General features: G+C 44.9%; 1 protein-coding gene across 1 annotated transcript in view; it reads right to left on the bottom strand.

The window, feature by feature from the left end:
* OSTF1 (osteoclast stimulating factor 1) overlaps positions 1 to 13,562 on the bottom strand; it is a 58,482-nt gene that overhangs the window by 25,129 nt on the left and 19,791 nt on the right. The window contains exon 2 of the mRNA XM_045468839.1: positions 7,545 to 7,591. Within this exon, the coding sequence (XP_045324795.1) occupies positions 7,545 to 7,591 (47 nt within the window). The remainder of the gene's footprint in view (positions 1 to 7,544; positions 7,592 to 13,562) is intronic.

Raw genomic sequence — 13,562 nt, 5'->3', positions numbered from 1 at the left:
AGGAGAGACTGAAGTTGAATGGAAGGCAGTAAGGAAAACAGAACATACGTGAAAACTTAGTATTTTTTCTGGAGGGACTGAGTTTCCTGAAATTTCCAAAGACTTCAATGGCTTGAAGAGCTAGCTCTCTGGTCTTAGAGCCATTCTGAGCCATTTTCACCCGGTAACTCTCCAAGATCTAACCTTGCCCCACTTATGCCTAATAAGGGCGATTTCATCAAAGTTAAAGATCATCTCTACCTACGATGTTAGTCTCCTTCTAAAATCACAAAAGTCAAGTTTGCCTAAATTTCCATATTTGATAAATCCATTCACCCTTCAAAGAAAAAGGCATATTTTGAAAAAAGTGCTGAACAAAGAGCTTAAAAAAAAAGCACGCGCACAAAAATCCCTGTGATTGGTCCTTCTTAAAAAAAAAAAAGAAAAAAAGGAATAAAGCCCAGAACAATGGAAAGTAAGCGCTTAATGGGCTGAGGCTTTTCTTTTGGGAAGATGAAAATGTTTTGGAACTAAGGTGGTGGCTGTGCAACGTTGTGAATGTACTAAATGCCACTGAATTGCCCACTTTAAAATAGCTGGTTTTGTTATGCGAATTTTTACCACAATTTTTAAAAAGGCAACTTAAAACAATAAAATAAAGATAAACTTAAGGGCAATAAAGCCAAGAGCAGTTAAAACTCTTAACGTCTTTGAAGTAATTCTTGTCCTTTGCCGTTTGGTAAGAACGCACCATTTGGAAAATGTCAGTAAGTGCAGTCATTTCGAGACTTCTCAGCGCTGCTTCGGTTTGTAAAATAATGGCTGCTGTTTCCTGGGCAGCGGTGCCTGCCACAAGCCACCCAGTAGGTGAGGCTTGTTTTTCAACTGAGCAACAGACCGTCGATTTCAGTCGGGGGGGGGGGGGGGGGAAGAAAACAAGGGCTCACCATTTTTGCCTCCTGAGAAAGGACAGTGGACAGTTTATTCTCTTTTTAATCGATAGCTTCCAGACGGATAATGCTACTTCCCATAAAATATCTTCTTCCAAAGAAACCAGGGGCAGTTTTTCCTAACCTAGCAAAGGAGGCGGTCTACCAAATTCTTCAGACTGTCGATGGCAGTAAACTTGATCTTAAAACTGGATTGTACCTACGATATTCACACTTTCCTAAAGGAAAGTGCTTGCAGGGCCCTTAACGTAAATGGTTTGATGAGGGTCTGCTTTTAAACTGCTGGCATCATATTCACGGAACAGAAATGGGAACACAGTGACACAATCAAGTAAGCACTTTCTTTCCAGTTTGTTCTTTGGTTTCCAACCACATTCCTCTTTTCCTCTCTCCTTGAAGAACCACAAGGTATCAGAACAAGGAAACAGTTGGCCCTGGAATGTTAGAGCAATGAGTACAAGTTTGGTAATATACGTTCTCATTCCTCTTCCATATATTCTTGGTAACGTAGGATTCCTGAGGCATTAATCTTGTGGGTTTATGAAAATATGTGTTCTGTGGACATTGTTAAAGAGACGATAATGTAGTTTTGAAGCTTTTCAGATTTGCCAACCTGAAACCCCAAGAATTAATAAAAAGATCTTTGGGGCGCCTGGGTGGCGCAGTCAGTTAGGCGTCCGACTTCAGCCAGGTCACGATCTCGCGGTCCGTGAGTTCGAGCCCCGCGTCGGGCTCTGGGCTGATGGCTCGGAGCCTGGAGCCTGTTTCCGATTCTGTGTCTCCCTCTCTTCTGCCCCTCCCCCGTTCATGCTCTGTCTCTCTCTGTCCCAAAAATAAATAAACGTTGAAAAAAAATAAATAAATAAATAAAAAGATCTTTAAAAAACAAATTCTCCACGGATGTTCTCATTTAACACTGTGTAGTACTATCATGTGCCAGGCCCTAGTCTGGACACTTAAAAATATCAACCAATTTAATCCCCAGCAGCAACGCCGGGAGGCGGGTGTTCCTCTCATCAGCACGCTGTAGATGAGAAACTTGTCCAAGGCCACAGAGCAGGTACGTGGCAGATGCCGGACTTGACCCATGACGGTCAGACTCCGGAGTCTGCTCTTCACCAGCACCTGTGCTTCCTCTCTCACATGAGAGTTCGTGCAGGGCCATTCCTGCTCATCACGGTGTCATGACCAGGTGAAAAGGTGGTGGCCACGTTCGCCCCTCCCCCCCCCCCCCCCCCACACACACATAACGCAGCACAAAACCAACACCAGCACCTGACACTTGCAAAGCACGCTCCGCCTCCCTTACCCCTCACAGCAACCCACGAGGGCAGGGCTGGAACACGGGCATAATCTCCATTTCATAACCAGGCTCAGAGGGCTGCGGAAGAGCTGGCCACAAATCACACAGTTAAGGGAGTGGCAGGGTTGGCTCCGATTTCAGCTTCTGGAATTCCATTCTGGGGCGCCTGCATCTACACAGAGTGCTACGAAGCCCTAGCGAAGCCCAGAAAACACGACATGACGGCGCGGGGTCCTGCTGGTTTCCCTTGAGAAATCAGTACACAGCCAGCACCCAGAAAATGCTGTTCTCTATCAGCACATCTAGACACTGGTCTGTCCAGTCCAGCCAGGTCTCTGTGTGAGACTTTACTGGACTGAGGATTAGGCAAGAATTAAGAACCAAACAGGCATGGGTGGTGCCAAGACTACCCTGCCTCCAAGCCTGACAGAAGGGAAATGGGGTGGTAGGAAGAACCAGGAGTGACAAAATGCCCAGTGTTCTACCCGTTCTATGGATCACCGAGACTAGTGCTGTCTCTGTATGGCCCGAGGACAGAAGAGGGGTGACAAGCTGGCCCCAGGCCTCCCTGGGGTGCAGCGCTTGTTGGCAAGTGTCCCGCAGAGTCCAGCTCAACCCTTCCATCCTGCCTGGCCCCCCGTGACACTGAGGAGGCCAGGTCAGTTCAGGATGTAGCAGGGGACAGCTGTCCCTCCAGAGGAGATGGCTACTGAGTGATATGGGAGAGAGAGACGCAACTGAAATTCCCTCTTCGTCCAACAGAAATTCTTATTCAGGAAAAGAAATGTGAAACTAAACTAGCTCTGGGATGAGATTCCAAATACTGAATAACCAGCAGAGCACAGGCACTTTGGAGTCGGGACGGCGCTCGGGAGCTAGAGGCTACTTGCCTGGCCAGACACCTACCTCCTCTTTAACATCTGGACCGAGGGGAGGTGGAAAGGGACAGAGTGTGGGGGCAGCAGGCGTTGGGTAGGGTATTCATTACTGCCCACCCAGTACATCCTGGATGAATTAGCAGCACTGCCCCACAGCTGAGGGTCCCTGGGACCAGGGATATTAAAAAAAAATAACACTTTAAATACGGACTATTCAAGAAACCTAATGAATTACATATCCATTTTCTTCTGTATATTCAATACTAAGATTTTTTTTTTAAGTTTAGTTTAGAGAGAGAGAGAGAGAGCGCACAAGCAGTGGAGGGGCAGAGAGGGAGAGAATCCCAAGCAGCTTCCGCGGTGTCAGTACAGAGCCCGACACGAAGCTCGAACTCATGAACCGTAAGATCATGACCTGAGCTGAAGTCAAGAGTCGGATGCTTAACCAACTGAGCCACCAGGCGCCCCAATAATAACTAAGATTTTTGAAAAACAGTAGCGAGATTCCATCCTGGAGCAGAGTTGGATGTGAATTAAAATAATATGTCGACCAATCGAAACTATTTGCTAAATGTCTATGAATACAGCGACCACTACTCCTCCTTAGAGTAACAGCAGCTTCACACAGTTAATCACACCTAATCTCACCTAAGTTTCACTAAAACCCTATGAGATTACTGTTATTTTCACTTCCCAGAGGAGCACACTGAGGCACAGATGTTAGGGAATTTCTGACTTTCCCAGGCCACATAGATGCTAAAGAGGCGGCGTGGGTCCTAAAACTTACGGCCAGCTCTCAACAGCCTTGTCTTCTGCTGCCCTCCTAGACACGTGCTGGTGAGCAGGACTGAAATGCCAAGTGCATAAGTTCAGAGTGGGGAGAGGCACCACACTCTTAGCTGGGTGAATCAGAGAGTCTTCGTGGAAAAGGAAGTATGGTCGTGGTATTAGAGCCTAGAGAGAGGCAATACCATGGGTCTAGAGATGGGTTCTACAGTGCATCACATCCAGACTGGAATGGTCCAAGAAAGGGAAGGAGCAGAGAGAGGACTGGGGGGCTGGAAAGGGGCTGGCCCACAGGGACTCTCTCCTACGTCAAATGGAGTTGAAGCAGGTGATGGGATCAAAGCCACATTTTAGCTCTGAAGAATGCAGATGGAATGGGGAGGCTGGAGTTCATGTGCCAGAAGCAAGACAAGGCACAAGAGAACCAAAGGAGCGGGAGGTCAGTGAGAAAGGACAAAGGTGACGACCAACAGGACACTCTTGTGGGGGAGGGGAGAGGGTACGATCAGGAGTCCCGTCCCAGTCTCAAACTGAGTACACGCAGGTCCCTTCCTGGAGTGAGGGAGGCTGCCGCGAATCATCGATTCATTGACCAGTCCAGGAGGGCAGCTGATGACCAACGCCGCCCCCCCCACACCAACTCTTATCAATCTCAGGGGTCTTGCAACCTAGGAAACAACTGATTAGGACAATGGGACTCCTTCCTGTGTGCTGGGGATAAACACAAAGACAACAACTTCTGGGCCTCATACTTCCTCACCTTTTTCTGTCCCTCGCCCTCCCTCCAAAATTTGTATATTCAAGTCCTAACCCTCAATACCTGAGATGTGAGTGTACGTGGAGACAGTCTTTTTTTTTTTTTTTTTAATGTTTATTTATTTGTTTTGAGAGAGACCACAAGCCGGGGAGGGACAGAGAAAGAAACAGGGAGACACAGAATCCGAAGCAGGCTCCAGGCTCTGAGCTGAAAGCACAGAGCCTGACTCGGGACTTGAACTCAGGAGCTGTAAGTCGGACGCTTAACCAACTAAGCCACCCAGGCGCCCTGAGACAGGTTCTTTAAACAGGTAATTAAATTAAAATTAGGTCATTAGAGTGAGCCGTAACCTATAATCTGACTGGTGTCCTTTTAAGAAGAACAGATGGGGGGGGGGGGGTGGGGGGAGAAGAGCAGACTGGAAAACAGACAAGTACGGGGGAAAGACCACGTGTGGACACCGGGAGAACGTGACCATCTACCAGTCACGGAGAGACGCTTCAGAAGAAGCCGACTCTGTCAACACCTCAGTGTGACCTCTTGCCTCCAAAATTCTAAGAAAAATTTCTGTCCGTTCAGCTAAGTAGTCTGCAGCACTCAGTTACGGCAGCCCTGGCAAGCTAACGCCCTTCTCGTTCCTTCCCCACCCTCACCGACACGGGAGAGATGCCACTGGGGCTTCCCGGTGAGAGGAATGAAAACCAGAGATCTACCTCTACCCGCCCCCCAACCCCTCTCTTGTTCCAGGAACATCGTGTTGATTCAAGGTCGTCGGAACACGAGCACACTCCGTATCGGCTGAATTCCCTGCTGCCATTTACTGGTGCTCCCCACGTGCTAGGCTTGAAATACTCATCTCAATCCATGCTCACAGCAAAACTCTGCAGGATGGCTACTGTTATTCCCATTTTCCAACGAGGAAACAGATGGCCACAGGTTAAGGCAATTCGTCATGAGTACACAACAGATTTGGAATCTGAAGGCGGGCCTCAGCCTGACGGCCGTGAACCAACGCTCACTGACACTTGTTCTGTGCTACCTTCTGAGGCGTCCGACTCGGGACGACAGGGTCCAGGACAAGCCCAGACAAAGCCGGCAGCAAGCCGACTGCCTCTGGCAGGAAGGCTCACATCTGTAGTGAGTAAGGCCACAAAGTCAAGAGGGCAGGTGTCCTTGCTGGGTGTCTCTCTCCTCTGCCTCCTGTCTGGACACCCTGCTCCCCACTCTTGCTCTCCGGGATGGTTCCCCACACCTCAGGGAGAGTGATTCTTCTAAAACTTAGCTAATCGGTCCTGGACTCAAAACCCTCCCATCTTCCGGGGCCTGGAGGCCTCAGTCAGGTAAGTGTGCAACTCTTGGTTTCAGCTCAGGTCATGATCTCAAGGTTCATGAGTTCGATCCCCACATCAGGCTCCGTGCTGACAGTTTGGAACCTACTCGGGCTTCTCTCTCTCTCTCCCTCTCTGTCCCTCCCCCACATGCTCTCTCAGTCTCTCTCAAAATAAATAAATAAACTTAAAAAAATTGTTTTAATTAAAAAAAGGGGGGCGCCTGGGTGGCTCAGTCGGTTAAGCCTCCGACTTCAGCTTAGGTCATGATGTCACAGTTCGTGAGTTCAAGCCCCATGTCGGGCTCTATGCTGACAGCTCAGAGCCTGGAGTCTGCTTTCAGATTCTGTCTCCTTCTCTCTCTGCTCCTCCCCTGCTCGCACTCTGTCTCTCTCTCTCTAAAAATAAATAAACATAAAACAAAACTCCATCTTACCCAGGGCAAAATCCAGATGAGCCTTAATGAGGCCCTACATGATCTGCCTGCCCTCTCTCTCCGCCCAGCCTCTGTGAACCCATCTTCTAACTCCCTCTTCTTTATACATGACTTTCTAAGCTGCTGCCATCCCTGCTGTTTCTAGAACCTGCCAAAGACGCTCCTTGCTGTTCCCTTGGCTCTCTCACTTTCCTCAGGTCTCTACTCAATCATCACCTTTACAGAAAGGCCATCTCCGAACACCCTGCTGAAAATAACACTCTTTTTTCTCCACTAACCTTTTGGCCCTATGTGCTCCTTATTTTTCTTCATAGCACTTACCAGGCCCTCACAGTCACGTTCATTTGTTATCTGTCTCCCCACACTGGGGATGGCAGCTCCATGAGACCACCCTTTCTGTTGATGGGGCACTATCTCCAAGGCCTGGGCCAGGGTCCGACACACAGTAAGTGCTCACTAAATCACGGATGGATGGGTGGATTGGTGGACGGACACCAGAAACTATAACAATGGAGAGTGTACACAGCAGAAACACAGAAAATTGCTCTAGACACAACAAACTGAGGGTTGCTGGAGGGGATGGGGGGGGTGGGCTAAATGGGCGATGGGCATTAAGGAGGGCACTTGTGGGTGTTGTATGTAAGTCATGAATCACAATTCTACTCCTGAAACCAATACTACACTGTATGTTAAATAACTTGAATTTAAATAAAATCTTGGAAAGAAAAAAAAAATTGCTCCTGATGGTTGGTAAAAGGTGCCATTATGAGGTGGCCTGGGGTAGAGGGTCAACAGAAAGAACAAAGAAGGCCAGGGTGAGAGTCACAGGAAGGCTGACTAAGATAAGGTCATGTACTTTATATGCAGGCCACTTGGTGATTTTTAAAGCAGGTGGCATCACCATGCAGGAACAAGCCACACAGGATGGACGACACAAACTCAAGGTGGGGAAGACATTCAGATCAATTCAGGGACTCAGCTTTCACACCTCTGGACCACAGGGAAGTCAATGAACATCCACTCCTATGAATCTTTTACAGCTATCAAAGAAAAGGCCAGAGGAAGTATCTAAATGAAATCACCTTAGGTTTTTATGCCAGTTTTAAAGTTAAAAACTCAATACTTACAGTTCTGGGTTCAAATGTATAAAGAGCTCTGAACACTTTAACTTGCCCTAAAAGAGAGGGAACAGATAAACACATGATCAATTCTTTCATTTTAAGTTTAATTTTTTTTAATGTTTATTTATTTTTGAGAGAGACAGAGCATGAATGGGGGAAGGTCAGAAAGAGAGGGAGACAGAGAATCCGAAGCAGGCTCCGGGCTCTGAGCTGTCAGCACAGAACCCAGCACGGGGCTCGAATCCACAAACCACGAGATCATGACCTGAGCCACAGTCAGACGCTCAACCGACTGAGCCACCCAGGCACCCCTTAAGTTTACTCTAAATAGCATTATCCATTATATTCTTCAGAACACCCTAATTAAAAGCCCATGTGAGAAATTTATTTTGAAATTAAGTGCTTTTTTTCAGCATAGAAGGTATTTTGTAAATATTTGTTAAATAAAGGCATGAATAAACACACACCTCTGGGGATGATTTCGCCTCTCCCTCAAAAAACAGGAACTACACAATTATTTGGACTTCACTTCTGTCCTATATAGAGCCCTTCCAGCCCTAGGATCTAAGTTTAAGGTAAGCATTTAACATAAAGAGATATTTAATGTGACGATCAATGGTGGTTTAGTATTATTAAATCAATTATTTAGAACTTTATATTTTCCAAAAGAAAAGAAAAAAACATGGAGAAAAATAGTATCGGTTGGATAAAAATAAGATTCCGTTAAGTCCCAAAACAGAGTGCAATAACTCAGCAAAGAGGAGATCATATTCATGAAAGCTGTCCTCCACTCTCCCAAACAAGATCCCTATTAATATGCCCCTTCCCTGTGTTTCCATAACATCTTATGTTAGAATAAGTGATTTGCTGGCCTGTGTCATTTGGGAACAGGAACTTGGACCTGTTCAATTTCTTGGCACCACCTAGCATACGGTATGAATTTCATAAATAATTACTAAATGAATACGTAAGAGAACAAAGTCAAACAGTAGGAAGAAGTCTACAGATAGAAAAAAAAAGAGGTCTTTTATGAAATAGATAGATTTAGAAGGAATATCAAAATAGAAGGACTACCTATTTAAAATGTGATAACTCCATATCAGCACTACAGAACATTTATTTATTTATATTTAAAAATTTTTTTAATTATTTACTTATTTATTTTTAAAGAGAGAGAGAAAGAGAGGGCAAGCAGGGGAGGGGCAGAGACAGAGCGAGACACAGAATCTGAAGCAGGCTCTAGGCGCTGAGCTGTCAGCACAGAGCCCAATGCGGGGCTGGAACTCACGAACCGCGAGATCATAAAATGAGCCCAAGTCAGGTGCTTAACTGACTGAGCCACCCAGGCGCCCCGGTACTACAAGAACCTTTAAACATGGCTGCTGCCTACAAGAACATCATTCAAAAAAGTGGTCTCCAAGATGCAACACAAGAGGACTATTTTGGAAGTTATTTACATTTTTGTCTTATTCTTTTTCATTCCTATTTTAATTTGTTCCATATATTACGTTTTATAATATAACAACTTAATAGGATACATATGCAACTTGGAATACACATATATTTATTGGGAATAAGTACTGAAAACCTTTTGCTGAATAGAATGTTAAGCATTATGAGGATGGGTGTTTATGTTTTATGAGCAAGATATCCAAGTACCTAGCACAGTGCCTGCCTGGCACATAGGAGGCACTCAGTAATTATTTGTTGAATGGATGAATAAAAGAATGGAAACATACACTGAAAAAAAAATCAGAAAGCCAGCCAACAGCACTGTCCAACAGAACTTCACGCAACGATGGGTAAGTTCTACTTCTGTGCTAGTCACATATGGCGACAGAACACTTGAAATGTGGCTAACGTGACTGAGAACTGATATTTAAACATTATGTAATTTTAATTAAGTTAAATTGCCACATATGGCACGGGGAACAATAGAGGTTTAGAATATCAAAAAAAATGGGAAATGACCGTAATGTCCATTAAGAAGGGATTACGCAAATCGACTCTGATTCATCGTAAGAATACTGCAGACAGATCTGCAGACACTGACACAGCAGAGACCCTGCAAAATATTCAGTGACAAAAAGCAGGTTACAGAACAGTATACCGAATACTATTCCGTTCGTGTTGACAATATACACACGCACACGTACACCCCTTGAATGGTAGCACCAGCTATGGGGAACCTTCACCTTCTCCTTTATGTATACGGTTTATATTCATGACACTTAGCATGTATGACTTTTATAATCAACAAGAACAGTAAAGACACTTTCACGGCAGGCGGTGGGAGCCTGGGGAGGTGGGGCTGGCTATCATCCTTTCTCTTAAATGCCCTAATACAGAAGATCCCCTGCTCACATCCCCTGTCACTCAGCATGTTTGCAAGGAAACACTATTTTTTGCAGTCTGAATTCTAATGCCCCTCCTTCCCTGCTCGTCTAAGGGGAGGCTGATAGGCAGAAGCAAATATGAAACGTGTTTTCTTCTGGAGTTTTTCACACACCCCCGCAGCCCTGAGAAAGGAAACACGGAACGGAAGGAAGAGCTGCCAGGAGAAATACCTGTGGACCCTACTGGCTCTCTGAGAGGGGAGAGCGGTTATCTTGATGACTTCAAACTTTCCAAAGAGAAGTTATACAAGGAAGCAGTCCACTGGTTACCATAATCAATAGTGACAGAACGTTGTCATCCTTGGAGGGAATGGCAGCAACGAGATGAGCTATGGCTAACTGTGGAAACCAGATCCAATGTGAACTTAATGAGCTTACGTAAAATTCAACACCAACTAAAGAGCCTGAAAAAAAATAAATTCTTGGGAGTGTGTCTAAGCCACTGAGTTTTGTTATCTTTTGTGATTGTCTTACTTAAAATGTTCCCAACTAAAAGGAAGTGGGAGATTTATTTGCATTTTGATTTATATTAAACATTGAACATCAAGCCAGTCTTTTACGTGGTTATACAAGGGAACATTCTCTCTGTGTGAAGCTGTACAAAACACTTTCACCTACATGATCCTGTTTATTGATTAATGTTGGGATGTTAGCCTCGTGGGGCTCCCTTTTAATCCATACATTATAAAAGTTCTGGGCCTTAATTTATTCAATTCTCAAACCTGAGTCAAACAGAAAAGAAACAATGCAAAAAAGCAAAAAAACAAAAAAACAAAACAAAAACACCAGCCAGAGGATATGAAAGAATTGCATACAGATTAAAAAAAAAAAATGACTTTCATGGTTACAGTCTACTAACCCTGGTTAGTCTCTCAAGAGAATAATAATTAATGATATTTAATTCACTGAGCATTTTTACATATTTAATTCAACTGTTCTATAGGTGTACAGGTTCACACAGAATATTAAAGGACTCAGGGTATTCTGTGTTTCTATAGCACTGCCCTCACTGACACCTAAAAAAATAGTAATAAACATCTTAATAAATTATCAAGATAGGCACTGATCAATTCCAATTTTATTTATTCATTTTAATTTAAGTTTTTATTTATTTTTGAGAGAGAGACCAAAGATGAGTGAGGGAGGCACAGGAGAGAGGGAGACACAGAATCCAAAGTAGGCTCCAAGCTCTAAGCTGTCAGCACAGTGCCTGACATGGGGTTCAAACTCATGAACTACGAGAGCATGACCAGAGCCAAAGTCAGACACTTAACTGACTGAGCTAACCAGGCATCCGAATTCCAAATATATTTAAAGAAGGCAGATTCACAAACATAAAATCGTGGTGTTCTTGGATTGGCAGGGAGGCAAAATCAGATGCCTTCTCCGGGCAGCACCCCCAACCTCAATCAGAAGGCTGGTTACACAAAACAAAGAGAGAAAGTGGAACCAGGAAGACTGTATCAATTACCTGGAATTCACCCTGAATTAAGACTGGAAAGAGGCCCGATCTTGTGTAAGATCCTTTCAGTGGATCTCACATGAACTAGCATGTGAATGGTATTTAGGATTTCAGTAGGGCTGGTCTCCCGATGCAAGCAAGATAAGCAGATTCCCATGTTTGCAGGCAGCAGCTGGGCCCTGCTGGCTTTTCACTTTGCAGGCCCCTCACCTTGCCAGGCACACCCTTCCTTTTTCTCTGCAACCCCACCCTGCCCCTACAGAGACGGGCTCAGTCCACCAGTCATCAGCCGGAACACTGTTTGCCTGTGGAGTGAAGGCTGAAACCCAGACTACAGCGAACGGATCCTTGTCCACAGCAGTGGAGGCAGATAGAGGGAAAAGGGATCTGGGAGGGGTCACGTACAGGCAACGGGTAAGAGACTTTCCTGTGTCTGAAGTCTGCCAACAGAATGCGGATGGGTGCACCTCTGTGGCCCTGAAAGAGCACTTCGATGGACGTGGGGTGCACAAACTCAAACACACAGTTTCTATTACAGTTTCTTCTCTGTTGGTGAAGGAGTGGAAGAGAAGCTTCTAGAGTGAGCCACAAAGACAGCATTAAAAAAAGGATCACTCACAGCAAAAGGACCGACTATTCAACATATCAGAACTTGGTTATCTGAAACAGAGGATCCATTTCATTTACATTCTGCTTAAAACCATCGCAAGGCCAGGGGGGCTGGGTGGCTCAGTCAGTTAGACATCCGACTCTTGATTTCTGCTCGGATCATGACCCCACAGTTCATGGGACGGAGCCCTGTGTTGCGCTCTGCATTGACAGTGTGGAGCCTGCTTGGGATCCTCTTTCTCTCTGCCCTCCCCTGCTCACTCATTCTCTCTCTCTCTCTCTCAAAAATTAAAATAAACTGAAAAAAAATGTTGGAAGGCCTAAGACCTTTTAGATGGACTTCATTTAAAACGGTTATGATAGGAGCACCTGGGTGGCTCAGTCGGTTAAAGCGTCTGACTTTGGCTCGGGTCATAATCCCACGGTTCACAAGTTTGAGCCCCGCGTCGGGCTTTGTGCTGACAGCTCAGAGCCTGGAGCCTGCTTCACACTCTGTGTCTCCCTTTCTCTGCCTCTCCCCCCGCTTGCGCTCTGTCTCTCTCAAAAATAAACATTTAAAAAATGTTTTTAAATAATAAAAAAAAATTAAATGGCTATGATAACGATTACATGCCCACTGTGGTAGTTAACACTAAAAACGCTGGCAGTGCTAAGTGTTAAGAAGGATACAGAACAATGGGAATTCTCAGACAGTATCAGTGGGCGTGTAAACAGGTACAACTGCTGGAGAAAATTATTTGGCAGTAGCATTCATTCAGTTTTTGTAAGCCTTAACATACCTTTGAGATCTTACATGACATTTCTGGGAAAGGAAATTGGAAAACCCCTCCTCTCATCTTTTGTGGGGCTAAAATGCTGTCTACAAAAACGACCCTTCCCAGACGGTGTTACTATCCATCCCCAGAGTACAGTGAGTCTCAACATTTTTTTTAACTGCACACCATGAAACTAATTTCGTGGCTTTTAAAAATATTAAAACAGAAATGACCAGAGTACAGTGTGCATGGCACAAATAATTATGGTTTTGTGTGTTTATTTCGTCGGGACTGGACAGATGGATGGAGAAAGTGATGTTTCGTTCAGAAATTTACCAAACACACCTTTTGGCATAATGCCAAGTGGCCAAACGTTAAAACCAAATACTTGCCAAAGCCAAATGCTGCTTTACGGAAGGGACTATTGGAAAGCAAGTATAAATCTGAAGTTCTCTTCAAAAAATGTATTATGTTTACAATTTTATTGTCAAAAATTCTGGTAGATCCATTTTGAACATTTGATATAAAAGGGCAGGAACCGTAATTCCTCAGCACGATCCACAGCAGACTAATGAGAATTTGCAGAAGTAATTTCTGCAAAATTAAATGGATGCTCTGAAAATCAGGTCTGTGTAAAAAAGCAAGACATTTTGGTGCCAAGACGGCCGCTGCCTGCGGTGATTCTGCCAGCAAGTTAGGAAGCTTTCCTTCCTCCCTAATGGAAACCAAGCGAGGTCAAGACTTAGGTGAAGACCCCTCATCTCTTGGACTTGAAGACTTGCTTAATGCCTGATGGTCCAAT

This window comes from Leopardus geoffroyi, chromosome D4 (genome assembly GCF_018350155.1).
Source record: "Leopardus geoffroyi isolate Oge1 chromosome D4, O.geoffroyi_Oge1_pat1.0, whole genome shotgun sequence".
NCBI classification, from domain to species: Eukaryota; Metazoa; Chordata; class Mammalia; order Carnivora; family Felidae; genus Leopardus; species Leopardus geoffroyi.
Note: the sequence above shows the minus strand (reverse complement) of the source record. Positions and strands in the feature narration are given on the sequence as shown.